The 16,685-nt window shown below is 41.6% G+C and overlaps 2 protein-coding genes across 2 annotated transcripts in view; one reads left to right on the top strand and one right to left on the bottom strand.

Moving 5' to 3' along the window:
* The window catches only part of LOC127833374 (60S ribosomal protein L8-like), a 368,912-nt gene that overhangs the window by 180,406 nt on the left and 171,821 nt on the right, over positions 1–16,685 (top strand). The gene's annotated exons all lie outside the window — the stretch shown is intronic.
* The window catches only part of LOC127833361 (UDP-glucose:glycoprotein glucosyltransferase 1-like), a 100,056-nt gene that overhangs the window by 12,906 nt on the left and 70,465 nt on the right, over positions 1–16,685 (bottom strand). The window contains exons 19-26 of the mRNA XM_052358558.1: positions 14,764–14,858; positions 14,089–14,295; positions 10,585–10,716; positions 9,863–9,993; positions 6,268–6,363; positions 5,619–5,801; positions 2,961–3,202; positions 609–715 (exon numbers count right to left, since the gene is read on the bottom strand). Coding sequence (XP_052214518.1) covers positions 609–715; positions 2,961–3,202; positions 5,619–5,801; positions 6,268–6,363; positions 9,863–9,993; positions 10,585–10,716; positions 14,089–14,295; positions 14,764–14,858 — 1,193 coding nt within the window. The remainder of the gene's footprint in view (positions 1–608; positions 716–2,960; positions 3,203–5,618; positions 5,802–6,267; positions 6,364–9,862; positions 9,994–10,584; positions 10,717–14,088; positions 14,296–14,763; positions 14,859–16,685) is intronic.

The raw sequence follows: 16,685 nt of genomic DNA, 5'->3' as shown, positions 1-16,685 counted from the left end.
TTAACTTCTACATGTATTCCCATTACTACAAGTAAGACCTCAACTACTACATGTATTTCCATTACTAGAAGTAAGACCTCAACTACTACAAGTCATGTATTCCCATTACTACAAGTAAGACCTCAACTTCTACATGTATTCCTATTACTACAAGTAAGACCTCAACTTCTACATGCATTCCCATTACTACAAGTAAGACCTAAACTTCTACATGTAGTCCCATTACTACAAGTAAGAGCTCAACTCCTACATGTATTTCCATTACTACAAGTAAGACCTCAACTTCTACATGTATTCCCATTATAACATGTAAGACCTCAACTTCCACATGTATTCCCATTACTACAAGTAAGACCTCAACTACTACAGGTATTCCCATTACTACAAGTAAGACCTCAATACTACATGTATTCCCATTACTACAAGTAAGACCTTAACTACTACAGGTATTCCCATTTTTACAAGTAAGACCTCAACTCCTATATGTATTCCCATTACTACAAGTAAGACCTCAACTTCTACATGTATTCCCATTACTACAAGTAAGACCTCAACTTCTACATGTATTCCCATAACTACAAGTAAGACTGATCCAAGTGTCTGCTTACCAGGTTGGCCATGACAATGGTGTCCTGTACAACGTCAGAGCTGTTGGTCTTCAGTACAATTTGTAGCCCTCTTGGAGGCTGTCCTGAGTTGGCGTCATAACAGTGACCTGCAGGAAAAACACAAATGAGTCGCAATCTGGGAAAACAGGACTTAATGCATGTGCTTAATGTTTTGCCCCAGATTAACCTGTGCAGTCCACACAAGCTAATTCAGGACAGCATAGACATGGTTTTCAAACAAAGGATACTTCTTTTACACAAAAACCCCATAAATCAGTAACGTTTTGTCCCTCATTAATCTGGGACGCCACTTTACGCACATGCATTTAACCACCCATTCACGGAGGGAGACTCAAATATTTTAGTGCTGTGTTACCATACAGATATAAACAAAGTGAAGCGTGCTTAAGATAATGTTCAACAAAGCATAATCAACTAACAAAACAACCTTGGGAAACGCACAAACATATGAGTCTCGCTCTGAGAGAAACAGGGCGTCATGCATTAGGCTACAGTGAGATGACCGTTAAGGCTCATACATCAAGCCAAGTGTACCCCAGAACTAGGCTCATATCGTTCTGTGTATTGCCTACCTTCCAGCAGGAGGTACCTCATATCGTTCTGTGTATTGCCTACCTTCCAGCAGGAGGTACCTCATATCGGTCTGTGTATTGCCTACCTTCCAGCAGGAGGTACCTCATATCGTTCTGTATATTGCCTACCTTCCAGCAGGAGGTACCTCATACCGTTGTGTGTATTGCCTACCTTCCAGCAGGAGGTACCTCATACCGTTGTGTGTATTGCCTACCTTCCAGCAGGAGGTACCTCATACCGTTGTGTGTATTACCTACCTTCCAGCAGGAGGTACCTCATATTGTTCTGTGTATTGCCTACCTTCCAGCAGGAGGTACCTCATATCGTTCTGTGTATTGCCTACCTTCCAGCAGGAGGTACCTAATATCGTTCTGTGTATTGCCTACCTTCCAGCAGGAGGTACCGCATACCGTTGTGTGTATTGCCTACCTTACAGCAGGAGGTACCTCATATGGTTCTGTGCATTGCCTACCTTCCAGCAGGAGATACCTCATATCATTCTGTGTATTGCCTACCTTACATCAGGAGGTACCTCATATGGTTCTGTGCATTGCCTACCTTCCAGGAGGAGGTACCTCATATCGTTCTGTGTATAGCTTACCTTCCAGCAAGAGGTACCTCATAACGTTCTGTTTTGCCTTCCTTCCAGCAGGAGGTACCTCATATCATTCTGTGTATTGCCCACCTTCCAGCAGGAGGTACCTCATATCGTTCTGTGTATTGCCTACCTTCCAGCAGGAGGTACCTCATATCGTTCTGTGTATTGCCTACCTTCCAGCAGGAGGTACCTCATACTGTTCTGTGTATTGCCTACCTTCCAGCAGGAGATACCTCATATCTTTCTGTGTATTTCCTACCTTCCAGCAGGAGGTACCTCATATCGTTCTGTGTATTGCCTACCTTCCAGCAGGAGGTACCTCATACCGTTGTGTGTATTGCCTACCTTCCAGCAGGAGGTACCTCATACCGTTGTGTGTATTGCCTACCTTCCAGCAGGAGGTACCTCATACCGTTGTGTGTATTACCTACCTTCCAGCAGGAGGTACCTCATATTGTTCTGTGTATTGCCTACCTTCCAGCAGGAGGTACCTCATATCGTTCTGTGTATTGCCTACCTTCCAGCAGGAGGTACCTCATACTGTTCTGTGTATTGCCTACCTTCCAGCAGGAGTTACCTCATATTGTTTTGTGTATTGCCTACCTTCCAGCAGGAGGTACCTCATATCGTTCTGTGTATTGCCTACCTTCCAGCAGGAGGTACCTCATACTGTTGTGTATTGCCTACCTTCCAGCAGGAGGTACCTCATACTGTTCTGTGTATTGCCTACCTTCCAGCAGGAGGTACCTCATATCGTTCTGTGTATTGCCTACCTTCCAGCAGGAGGTACCTCATACTGTTCTGTGTATTGCCTACCTTCCAGCAGGAGGTACCTCATATTGTTCTGTGTATTGCCTACCTTCCAGCAGGAGGTACCTCATACCGTTGTGTGTATTGCCTACCTTCCAGCAGGAGGTACCTCATATCGTTCTGTGTATTGCCTACCTTTCAGCAGGAGGTACCTCATATCGTTCTGTGTATTGCCTACCTTCCAGCAGGAGGTACCTCATACTGTTCTGTGTATTGCCTACCTTCCAGCAGGAGGTACCTCATATCGTTCTGTGTATTGCCTACCTTCCAGCAGAAAGTACCTCATATCGTTATGTGTATTGCCTACCTTACAGCAGGAGGTACCTCATATCACTCTGTGTATTGCCTACCTTCCAGCAGGAGGTACTCCAGATCAAAGTCAGCTGACACCCCCTCTTTGACCTCTTCCAGCAGTATGTTGTCAAGGTCATACTGGGCCCTAACTGCCTCCACCAGCCACCCTTCAGGGGCGTCCATCCCCAGGGTCAGGATTGACTTGTCAGGCAGGTCTGTGAACCGCGCCCGTGGCCCTGGCATTAGTCGTCCGTCACTGGTAAACCTGGGCTCGGCCTCTAATACATAGCGGTAGTACCTGGGCGATAAGAGAAAGAGGGAACTGACCTTTAATACATACCCTCCTAAACATAGTTACCCAATTGCATACACATTGTTTAATCTGACTTAAAAAAAAAAACAGACAAAAATGTATACATCTATGTCATGATACATGGTTGATTGAACCTGCTGTTGTTAACTATGAGACAGCATCTTCCAGGGCTGAGTTGCTCAAAATGTGTAAGGCCAGTTTAGCTTACAGCAATAGACTTTTGAAGCAAATTATCTGTTAATATTTAATGATTAAACTTTGAACTTAAAGTTCATTGTTAACAAATAGGAATGCTCAAACGCTTGTCAAGGCATTGACAAGCATGTTGCTTACAGTTTATTTTGTTGTTGTCTAAAGTTAATTTGGCAGCCATAAGCAAAATTGAAACTTAAAAGTTTTGTTCTACTGTTCCACATAATGAGCAAGAAATTAATATGCATAACTTAATTGATTTCATGAAAATTACAAAAAAAAACACTGGGATAAACAAAAAAACTTTGACTTTTTGTAAGCTAAAAACTGCTTATGAGACATTTATACATGTATATGAAACTCTGAGAAAACCGGCCTAAATGCGTGTGCAAAAAGTGTCATCCCACAGCAGCCTGTGCAGTCCCTACAGGCTAACCAACATGCTCATGCATTAAGCCCTGTTTTTAACTAAGTGAGGACCATATGATTGTCTCCTAAGCAGTTAGACATGCATTAAACCATGTTTTTAACTGAGTGAGGACTGTATGATTGTCTCCTAAGCAGTGAGACATGCATTAAACCATGTTTTAACTAAGTGATGACCGTATGATTGTCTCCTAAGCAGTGAGACATGCATTAAACCATGTTTTTAACTGAGTGAGGACCGTATGATTGTCTCCTAAGCAGTGAGACACGCATTAAACCATGTTTTTAACTTAGTGAGGACCGTATGATTGTCTCCTAAGCAGTGAGACACGCATTAAACCATGTTTTTAACTAAGTGAGGACCGTATGATTGTCTCCTAAGCAGTGAGACATGCATTAAACCATGTTTTTAACTAAGTGAGGACCGTATGATTGTCTCCTAAGCAGTGAGACATGCATTAAACCATGTTTTTAACTGAGTGAGGATCGTATGATTGTCTCCTAAGCAGTGAGACATGCATTAAACCATGTTTTTAACTAAGTGAGATTCGTATGATTGTCGCTTAAGCAGTGAGACATGCATTAAACCATGTTTTTAACTAAGTGAGGATCGTATGATTGTCTCCTAAGCAGTGAGACATGCATTAAACCATGTTTTTAACTAAGTGAGATTCGTATGATTGTCGCTTAAGCAGTGAGACATGCATTAAACCATGTTTTTAACTAAGTGAGGATCGTATGATTGTCTCCTAAGCAGTTAGACATGCATTAAACCATGTTTTTAACTGAGTGAGGATCGTATCATTGTCTCCTAAGCAGTGAGACATGCATTAAACCATGTTTTTAACTAAGTGAGGATCGTATGATTGTCTCCTAAGCAGTGAGACATGCATTAAACCATGTTTTTAACTGAGTGAGGATCATATGATTGTCTCCTAAGCAGTGAGACATGCATTAAACCATGTTTTTAACTAAGTGAGATTCGTATGATTGTCGCTTAAGCAGTGAGACATGCATTAAACCATGTTTTTAACTAAGTGAGGATCGTATGATTGTCTCCTAAGCAGTGAGACATGCATTAAACCATGTTTTTAACTAAGTGAGGACCGTATGATTGTCTCCTAAGCAGTGAGACATGCATTAAACCATGTTTTTAACTAAGTGAGGACCGTATGATTGTCTCCTAAGCAGTGAGACATGCATTAAACCATGTTTTTAACTAAGTGAGGACCGTATGATTGTCTCCTAAGCAGTGAGACATGCATTAAACCATGTTTATAACTGAGTGAGGATCATATGATTGTCTCCTAAGCAGTGAGACATGCATTAAACCATGTTTTTAACTAAGTGAGATTCGTATGATTGTCGCTTAAGCAGTGAGACATGCATTAAACCATGTTTTTAACTAAGTGAGGATCGTATGATTGTCTCCTAAGCAGTGAGACATGCATTAAACCATGTTTTTAACTAAGTGAGGACCGTATGATTGTCTCCTAAGCAGTGAGACATGCATTAAACCATGTTTTTAACTAAGTGAGGATCGTATGATTGTCTCCTAAGCAGTGAGACATGCATTAAACCATGTTTTTAACTAAGTGAGGACCGTATGATTGTCTCCTAAGCAGTGAGACATGCATTAAACCATGTTTTTAACTAAGTGAGGACCGTATGATTGTCTCCTAAGCAGTGAGACACGCATTAAACCATGTTTTTAACTGAGGACCGTATGATTGTCTCATAAGCAGTGAGACATGCATTAAACCATGTTTTCCACCGCCCTCACCTCTTGAGAGGCATCTCAGAGAGTTTCTCCTTGCAGTTCATGTAGATACGCACGTCCAGGTTGTACAGCTCCTGCAGAACCAGCAGGATAGGGGCCATCTTCTGGGCCGCTGTAGACACAGGGTCCACTATAGCCTCAATCTGGAACGACGGGCGACTGGGGTCTGCAGGGATCTTCACAACACTGAGGGGCAAGAGGGGAAGAAAACATGTGGGCTTGAAACACTTGTTTGTAGTTTGAATTAAATGACACAGACATTGCTTTTGACCAGATCAAATGTGCTCAAAATGATCAATAAAGCTTATTGCAGCTACCTTTCACACCAAGTTGTTTATAAGACTAAAACGCTTAATATTTAATCAATGTTTTTATTGTTTAGTAATATTTATGCTCAAATAGTTATTAATTACTGAAGATTGTCAACTGGGCACTAGTAAGGACCGGACGGACGGACGGGCAGACAGACAGACTTCCATGGTCATTCCAGCATAACCTACTTAACTTCATATCAGGGGTAATAACTTCAAGACTCATGTAGCTGAAAACAATAAGTTCATCCTTATATATAATAGCAGACTCAATATGTGTTAATTTCAAATACATCTCCAGTCAACAAGTTCAACTGCAGTTCAATGCTGTTGATATTTACCTGTGCTGGTCACCACCAAACTTAACCTTCTTCCTTGTCTTTGATGTTTCCATGGTAGCCAGTAGGCCTGCCACCTTCATCACAAGGTCACTGCCTCTGTAATGGAAATAATGGATCAATGAAATCCACAGTGTATAGGATATAAATAACATGTTATTTGAATGGAATCGACTCTATTGTTCGCACAGATTTACATGTAAACCTGAGGCAGCAAAAGTTATTTCACATATAAACTATATGTTTTAATTATACCCAAAGCATGTTTTAATAATAAATTAGTAATCCATTAAAAATAAATTCAACAAAGTTTCAATATTTTAACATGTAAATTGACCAATCCGTAAAAGTATTGGGATGCCAAAATAAAGCTAAAAGTGCTATGCTGTCTGAATACTAGTGTGAAATAACATGTTATTTTATGATCAGTTCTTCTTTTATTTACATGATACAACAAAACAAAACAGTCCATTAATTGGTTTGGTAGTTCTTGGTGGAATTATCTTAAAACTGTCTTACAAAATTTGGACACAAGCAACATGAAGCACGTGGCTTGTACATGAAACCTAAACATGGACAACAGTTGCCAAGAACACACATGTTACCTACATCTTATACAATGACAGCTGGAGTCAAAATTTAGCACATGACAGCCAATGCACATGGAATGTTCAAAAAAGAGTTTTCCCTGCTGACTGAATTAAAATGCCACTTCAATGTATTGATCAGTGACCGTGTTTATAACAGCTTTCCTAAAACTGTTTGAGACAGACACACAATTGTGAACAATTTTACAAAGATGAGGATCTTTTACCCTCAACACAGTTTGTTTACAAATAATAAAGCTAAAAAGTAATTCTAGGAGAATAATACATAATTACTTATATCATACAAACATATGGATTTTCCACAGGAGAAAAACAACAACAAACAAACAGGTTATTGCCTTATCTTGTGTAATATAACATGTTCTATATGGATAAAATATTGGATGAGCCAGTCTTAACAACTCACTTGCTGCCAGTGTGGTTCATGGCGACCAGTTCAGTCTTCAGTTGAGAGGCAGACAGCTGTTTGACATATAACTTACTTGTTGCCAGTGTGGTTCATGGCGGCCAGTTCAGTCTTCAGTGTAGAGGCAGACTGCTGTTTTACACATAACTTACTTGTTGCCAGAGTGGTTCATGGCGACCAGTTCAGTCTTCAGTTGAGAGGCAGACTGCTGTACGACATATAACTTACTTGTTGCCAGTGTGGTTCATGGCGACCAGTTCAGTCTTCAGTTGAGAGGCAGACTGCTGTACGACATATAACTTACTTGTTGCCAGTGTGGTTCATGGCGACCAGTTCAGTCTTCAGTGTAGAGGCAGACTGCTGTTTGACATATAACTTACTTGTTGCCAGTGTGGTTCATGGTGACCAGTTCAGTCTTCAGTTTAGAGACAGACTGCTGTTTGACATATAACTTACTTGTTGCCAGGGTGGTTCATGGCAACCAGTTCAGTCTTCAGTTGAGAGACAGACTGCTGTTTGACATATAACTTACTTGTTGCCAGTGTGGTTCATGGTGACCAGTTCAGTCTTCAGTTGAGAGACAGACTGCTGTTTGACATATAACTTACTTGTTGCCAGTGTGGTTCATGGTGACCAGTTCAGTCTTCAGTTGAGAGACAGACTGCTGTTTGACATATAACTTACTTGTTGCCAGTGTGGTTCATGGCGACCAGTTCAGTCTTCAGTGTAGAGGCAGACTGCTGTTTGACATATAACTTACTTGTTGCCAGGGTGGTTCATGGCAACCAGTTCAGTCTTCAGTTGAGAGGCGGACTGCTGTTTGACATATAACTTACTTGTTGCCAGTGTGGTTCATGGCAACCAGTTCAGTCTTCAGTTGAGAGACAGACTGCTGTTTGACATATAACTTACTTGTTGCCAGTGTGGTTCATGGTGACCAGTTCAGACTTCAGTTGATAGGCAGACTGCTGTTTGACATATAACTTACTTGTTGCCAGTGTGGTATATGGCGACCAGTTCAGTCTTCAGTTGAGAGGCAGACTGCTGTTTGACATATAACTTACTTGTTGCCACTGTGTTTCATGGCGACCAGTTCAGTCTTCAGTTGAGAGGCAGACTGCTGTTTGACATATAACTTACTTGTTGCCAGTGTGGTTCATGGCAACCAGTTCAGTCTTCAGTTGAGAGGCAAACTGCTGTTTGACATATAACTTACTTGTTGCCAGTGTGGTTCATGGCGACCAGTTCAGTCTTCAGTGTAGAGGCAGACTGCTGTTTGACATATAACTTACTTGTTGCCAGTGTCGTTCATGGCGACCAGTTCAGTCTTCAGTTGAGAGGCAGACTGCTGTTTGACATATAACTTACTTGTTGCCAGTGTGGTTCATGGCGACCAGTTCAGTCTTCAGTTGAGAGGCAGACTGCTGTTTGACATATAACTTACTTGTTGCCAGTGTGGTTCATGGCAACCAGTTCAGTCTTCAGTTGAGAGGCAGACTGCTGTTTGACATATAACTTACTTGTTGCCAGTGTGGTTCATGGCGACCAGTTCAGTCTTCAGTGTAGAGGCAGACTGCTGTTTGACATATAACTTACTTGTTGCCAGTGTGGTTCATGGCGACCAGTTCAGTCTTCAGTGTAGAGGCAGACTGCTGTTCGACATATAACTTACTTGTTGCCAGTGTCGTTCATGGCGACCAGTTCAGTCTTCAGTGTAGAGGCAGACTGCTGTTTGACATATAACTTACTTGTTGCCAGTGTGGTTCATGGCGACCAGTTCAGTCTTCAGTTGAGAGGCAGACTGCTGTTTGACATATAACTTACTTGTTGCCAGTGTGGTTCATGGCAACCAGTTCAGTCTTCAGTTGAGAGGCAGACTGCTGTTTGACATATAACTTACTTGTTGCCAGTGTGGTTCATGGCGACCAGTTCAGTCTTCAGTGTAGAGGCAGACTGCTGTTTGACATATAACTTACTTGTTGCCAGTGTGGTTCATGGCGACCAGTTCAGTCTTCAGTGTAGAGGCAGACTGCTGTTCGACATATAACTTACTTGTTGCCAGTGTGGTTCATGGCGACCAGTTCAGTCTTCAGTGTAGAGGCAGACTGCTGTCTGACATATAACTTACTTGTTGCCAGTGTGGTTCATGGCGACCAGTTCAGTCTTCAGTGTAGAGGCAGACTGCTGTTTGACATATAACTTACTTGTTGCCAGTGTGGTTCATGGCGACCAGTTCAGTCTTCAGTGTAGAGGCAGACTGCTGTTTGACATATAACTTACTTGTTGCCAGTGTGGTTCATGGCGACCAGTTCAGTCTTCAGTGTAGAGGCAGACTGCTGTTTGACATATAACTTACTTATTGCCAGGGTGGTTCATGGCAACCAGTTCAGTCTTCAGTTGAGAGGCAGACTGCTGTTTGACATATAACTTACTTGTTGCCAGTGTGGTTCATGGCGACCAGTTCAGTCTTCAGTTGAGAGGCAGACTGCTGTTTGACATATAACTTACTTGTTGCCAGAGTCGTTCATGGCGACCAGTTCAGTCTTCAGTAGAGAGACAGACTGCTGTTTGACATATAACTTACTTGTTGCCAGTGTGGTTCATGGCGACCAGTTCAGTCTTCAGTTGAGAGGCAGATTGCTGTTTGACGAACAACTCCAGCAGATCAACATCCTCTGTGATGAACACCTCACCATCACGGAGTGGGCCATACACCTGTGGAACAGGGTAGAATCTAACACACCGTCACCAGACTGACTACCAAATCTTGAAATCTAGCTCACAATATTAATTTATATCTCAAGTATATTGGGCTATATTAACATTTGGACAAAAGCTACAGAGGATTTCAGGCTTATCTTTGTGACATTCCTGAAGAAATGTAAGTTGAGTTGTGTCCTGAAGAAATTGTTCACTTAAAACATTTCCAGTAAACTACTGATGCAAACAGAGATAAACTAATTTTTAAAGTAAAATTTATTTTAATTATTAAATAATTACCTGCTTTCTTATAGCCACTACCTTTCCAAGGAGGTTAACTCATCTGGAAATTTAATCAAGCTGGAAACCGTCCACCTCTATACTGAAATTAGGCTTGGTTAAACATAGTGCAATGCAACCCAGGCAAAAACCAGGATGTGAAAAATTTCCAGATGAGCTAACCCCCTTGGAAAGCTATTAGATAGCAGGTAACGTATTTATGATATGAAAACACAGGGGCATGTCTCTGTTACATTTCTGGATCATTATAATCATCCCAAACTGATCAACACACTCATACCCACACAACAAATACTGGAGTCTCACCTGTCCATTAGCCACAATGCCTCGCTGGCTGCCAGTGAACTCCAGCACACGGTCAGAGAACAGGCGCTGGACTCTCAGGAAGTCTCCTGTCTGCTTCTCATACGCTGCCAAGAAGGCTGTCATGTCCATTCCCTGGGTGTGTGTAAAAATATGTATTTGTGATTTTGATGAAAAGGACTTTTATTAATTAATAATAGATGAAGAATGGTTCAATCTTGTCAACTGGGCACAGAAAAGTTGCCAATTACAGATTATTTTTTGTGCTGGATGCTGAAGTTGAGCCTCGTTTATAAAAACTGGTCTTATGGGGTGTTCATAAAGCGTCATTCCTGATTAGCCTGTGCAGTTGGCACAGGCCAATCAAGGACAACACTTTCCAACTAAACTTGATTTTCATTAAGAACAGACCTCCTTTAAAATATAAAATTCATAAGAGTTGAAAGTGTCATCCCTGATCAGCCTGTGTGGGGTCAAAGGCTACTCTGGGATGGCACTTCACATTCATGTGTGGGGTCAAAGGCTACTCTGGGATGGCACTTCACATTCATGTGTGGGGTCAAAGGCTACTCTGGGATGGCACTTCACATTCATGGTATGACACTTCACATTCATGGTATGACACTTCACATTCATGGGATGACACTTCACATTCATGGGATGGCACTTCACATTCATGGGATGACACTTCACATTCATGCACTAAATCCAGTTTTTTCAGAATGAGGCTCATCATATTTCTCCATGAAAGGTCATGCTTGCATTCACTTCAAAGTCCTTGAGCGTCTCTATGAAAGGTCATGCTTACATTCACTTCCAAGTACTTAAGCGTCTCTTTGAAAGGTCATACTTGCATTCACTTCAAAGTCCTTGAGCGTCTCTATGAAAGGTCATGCTTACGTTCACTTCCAAGTCCTTGAGGGTCTCTATGAAAGGTCATGCTTACATCACTTCCAAGTCCTTGAGCGTCTCTTTGAAAGGTCATGCTTACATTCACTTCCAAGTCCTTGAGCGTCTCTATGAAAGGTCATGCTTACATTCACTTCCAAGTCCTTGAGGGTCTCTATGAAAGGTCATGCTTACATTGGCTTCCAAGTCCTTGAGCATCTCTATGAAAGGTCATGCTTACATTCACTTCCAACTCCTTGAGCGTCTCTATGAAAGGTCATGCTTACATTCACTTCCAAGTCCTTGAGGGTCTCTATGAAAGGTCATGCTTACATTGGCTTCCAAGTCCTTGAGCATCTCTTTGAAAGGTCATGCTTACATTCACTTCCAAGTCCTTGAGGGTCTCTATGAAAGGTCATGCTTACATTCACGTCCAAGTCCTTGAGCGTCTCTATGAAAGGTCATGCTTACATTCACTTCCAAGTCCTTGAGCGTCTCTATGAAAGGTCATGCTTACATTCACTTCCAAGTCCATGAGCGTCTCTTTGAAAGGTCATGCTAACATTCACTTCCAAGTCCTTGAACGTCTCTATGAAAGGTCATGCTTACATTCACTTCCAAGTCCTTGAGCGTCTCCATGAAAGGTCCTGCTTACATTCACTTCCAAGTCCTGGAGCGTCTCTATGAAAGGTCATGCTTACATTCACTTCCAAGTCCTTGAGCGTCTCTATGAAAGGTCATGCTTACATTCACTTCCAAGTCCTTGAAAGGTCATGCTTACATTCACTTCCAAGTCCTTGAGAGTCTCCATGATAGGTCATGCTTACATTGGCTTCCAAGTCCTTGAGCGTCTCTATGAAAGGTCATGCTTACATTGGCTTCCAAGTCCTTGAGCATCTCTTTGAAAGGTCATGCTTACATTCACTTCCAAGTCCTTGAGCGTCTCTATGAAAGGTCATGCTTACATTCACGTCCAAGTCCTTGAGCGTCTCTATGAAAGGTCATGCTTACATTCACTTCCAAGTCCTTGAGTGTCTCTATGAAAGGTCATGCTTACATTCACTTCCAAGTCCTTGAGCATCTCTTTGAAAGGTCATGCTAACATTCACTTCCAAGTCCTTGAACGTCTCTATGAAAGGTCATGCTTACATTCACTTCCAAGTCCTTGAGCGTCTCCATGAAAGGTCCTGCTTACATTCACTTCCAGGTCCTTGAGCGTCTCTGTTAAAGGTCATGCTTACATTCACTTCCATGTCCTTGAGCGTCTCTATGTAAGGTCATGCTTACATTCACTTCCAAGTCCTTGAGCGTCTCTATGAAAGGTCATGCTTACATTCACTTCCAACTCCTTGAGCGTCTCTATGAAAGGTCATGCTTACATTCACTTCCAAGTCCTTGAGTGTCTCTATGAAAGGTCATGCTTACATTCACTTCCAAGTCCTTGAGCGTCTCTTTGAAAGGTCATGCTTACATTCACTTCCAAGTCCTTGAGGGTCTCTATGAAAGGTCATGCTTACATTCACTTCCAAGTCCTTGAGCGTCTCTATGAAAGGTCATGCTTACATTCACTTCCAAGTCCTTGGTGGTCTCTATGAATGGTCATGCTTACATTCAATTCCAAGTCCTTGAGCGTCTCTATGAAAGGTCATGCTTACATTCAATTCCAAGTCCTTGAGGGTCTCTATGAAAGGTCATGCTTACATTCACTTTCAAGTCCTTGAGCGTCTCTATGAAAGGTTATGCTTACATTCACTTCCAAGTCCTTGAGCGTCTCCATGAAAGGTCATGCTTACATTCACTTCCAAGTCCTTGAGCGTCTCTATGAAAGGTAATGCTTACATCACTTCCAAGTCCTTGAGCGTCTCTATGAAAGGTCATGCTTACATTCACTTCCAAGTCCTTGAGGCTTTCTTTGAAAGGTCATGCTTACATTCACTTTTAACTCCTTGAGCGTCTCTATGAAAGGTCATGCTTACATTCACTTCCAAGTCCTTTAGGGTCTCTATGAATGGTCATGCTTACATTCACTTCCAAGTCCTTGAGGGTCTCTATGTAAAGTCATGCTTACATCACTTCCAAGTCCTTGAGTGTCTCTATGAAAGGTAATGCTTACATCACTTCCAAGTCCTTGAGCGTCTCTATGAAAGGTCATGCTTACATTCACTTCCAAGTCCTTGAGCGTCTCTATGAAAGGTCATGCTTACATTCACTTCCAGGTCCTTGAGCGTCTCTGTTAAAGGTCATGCTTACATCACTTCCAAGTCCTTGAGTGTCTCTATGAAAGGTCATGCTTACATCACTTCCAAGTCCTTGAGCGTCTCTATGAAAGGTCATGCTTACATTCACTTTCAAGTCCTTGAGCATCTGTATGAAAGGTTATGCTTACATTCACTTCCAAGTCCTTGAGCGTCTCTATGAATAGTCATGCTTACATTCACTTCCAAGTCCTTGAGCGTCTCTATGAATGGTCATGCTTACATTCACTTCCAAGTCCTTGAGCGTCTCTATGAAAGGTCATGCTTACATTCACTTCCAAGTCCTTGAGCGTCTCTATGAAAGGTCATGCTTACATCATTAACTTCCAAGTCCTTGAGCGTCTCTATGAAAGGTCATGCTTACATTCACTTCCAAGTCCTTGAGCGTCTTGGCCCCACTCTGCAGCTCCTCAAAGTTCTCCTCTTTCACCAGCTTGGTGACAAAGTTCTTGGCCAGTGTGTTGGAGAGTGTGTTCACTGCCACGTACACAGCCTTGTTGAGGTCCACTCTGCCTGCAGATGGAGCTCCACTGTTGAAGATCAGGCCCAGTCGCATGTCATTGGAGTGCTTCTGAAATTGGACACAAAACGAGCCTAGCCTGTTTTTTTTATTAAATGTAAATAATAAACAATTATGCAACTTAATAATGTTGATTTGAATATGAACGGATGTTCTGCAATAACAATGCAAACAATTTTTCAATAAACTATAGTTGAATGGAAACACAAATTGTTATTTTATGTATATAGTTGTCATATTAGCTGTAGAAGACAAAGTAAAGAGTCAAGAAAATGTACTTCAAGTCCTTTAAGTTATTTAAGATTTGTTCTGGAAATACTGGGCTAAATCGATGTGTGTAGGGTGTCATCTGAGGTTAACCTGTGGATGACACTTTTCACTTTCATGAAATGTTACACACATGCACTGAGCCCAGTTTTCAAGAACAAAGCCCACTTTGTCAGAGAGCTGGACTCTTTTGAGTTTGTGAGTTTGAATATAAGCTGTTCAAATAATAACAACTAGGCATTGTGTACCTACCAGCCTCTTGAAAGCCGAGTATGCGAGACTGCGTCCCTCTGAAGTCTGGAGGTCAGTGACTAGCCACAGGGAAACACTGTACACCTGCTCCTCGTCTGACATACACAACACAACCAGTTAACATGACAGGACATACATGGTATAGCACAACCAGTCAACAAGAAAGGACATACAAGATATAGCATAACCAGTCAACATGAAAGGACATACAAGATATAGCACAACCAGTCAACATGACAGGACATACAAGATATAACACAACCAGTCAACATAACAGGACAAACATGGTATAGCACAACCAGTCAACATGATAGGAAATACAAGATATAGCACAACCAGTCAACAAGACAGGACATACAAGATATAGCACAACCAGTCAACAAGACATAACATACAAGATATAGCACAACCAGTCAACATGACAGGACATACAAGGTATAGCACAACCAGTGAACAAGACAGGACATACAAGATATAGCACAACCAGTCAACATGACAGGACATACAAGATATAGAACAACCAGTCAAAATGACAGGAAATACAAGGTATAGCACAACCAGTCAACAAGACAGAACATACAAGATATAGCACACCCAGTCAACATGACAGGACATACAAGATATAGCACTACCAGTCAACATGACAGGATATACAAGGTATAGCACAACCAGTCAACAAGACAGGACATACAAGGTATAATACAACCAGTCAACATGACAGGACATACAAGGTATAGTACAACCAGTCAAAATGATGTGACATACAAGATATAACACAACCAGTCAACATGACAGGACATACAAGATATAGCAAAACCAGTCAACAAGACAGAACATACAAGATATAGCACAACCAGTCAAAATGACAGGACAAACAAGGTATAACACAACCTGTAAACATGACAATACATACACGATATAGCACAACCAGTCAACAAGACAAGACATACAAGATATAGCACAACCAGTCAACATGACAGGACATACAAGATATAGCACAATCAATCAACAAGACAGGACATACAAGATATAGCACAACCAGTCAAAATGACAGGACATACAAGGTATAGCACAACCAGTCAACATGACAGGATATACAAAGCTATAGCACAACCAGTCAACATGACATACAAGATATAGCACAACCAGTTGACAAGACAGGACATACAAGGTATAGTACAACCAGTCAACTTGGAAGGAAATACCAGGTATAGCACAACCAGTCAACAAGACAGGACATACAAAATATAGCACAGCCAGTCAACATGAAAGGACATACAAGGTATAGCACAACCAGTCAACATAACAGGACATACAAGATATAACACAACCAGTCAACATGACAGGACATACAAGGTATAGCACAACCAGTCAACATGACGGACATACAAGGTATAGCACAACCAGTCAACATGACAGGACATACACGATATAGCACAACCAGTCAACATGACATGACATACAAGATATAGCACAACCAGTCAACATGAAAGGACATACAAGATATAGCACAACCAGTCAAAATGACAGGGCATACAAGGTATAGCAAAACCAGTCAAAATGACAGAAAAATAGAAGATATAGCACAACCAGTCAACATGACAGGACATACAAGGTATAGCACAACCAGTCATCATGACAGGAAAAACAAGGTATAGCACAACCAGTCAACATGACAGGACATAAAAGATATAGCACAACCAGTCAAAATGACAGAAAAATAGAAGATATAGCACAACCAGTCAAAATGACAGGAAATATAAGATACAGAACAACCAGTCAACATGAAAGGATTGACATTGTATAGTCCAATTATTATAACCTTGAATAGTTTGCAATTCTAGCAGTGAAAAGAATTTGCCTATAATGAGCCTTGATCTGAGAGGCATGGCTTAATGCACTTGCGTAATCAGGGAAGACAC

Source organism: Dreissena polymorpha, chromosome 6 (genome assembly GCF_020536995.1).
Source record: "Dreissena polymorpha isolate Duluth1 chromosome 6, UMN_Dpol_1.0, whole genome shotgun sequence".
Lineage (NCBI taxonomy): Eukaryota > Metazoa > Mollusca > Bivalvia > Myida > Dreissenidae > Dreissena > Dreissena polymorpha.
This window is presented reverse-complemented; position numbering and strand designations above follow the sequence as displayed.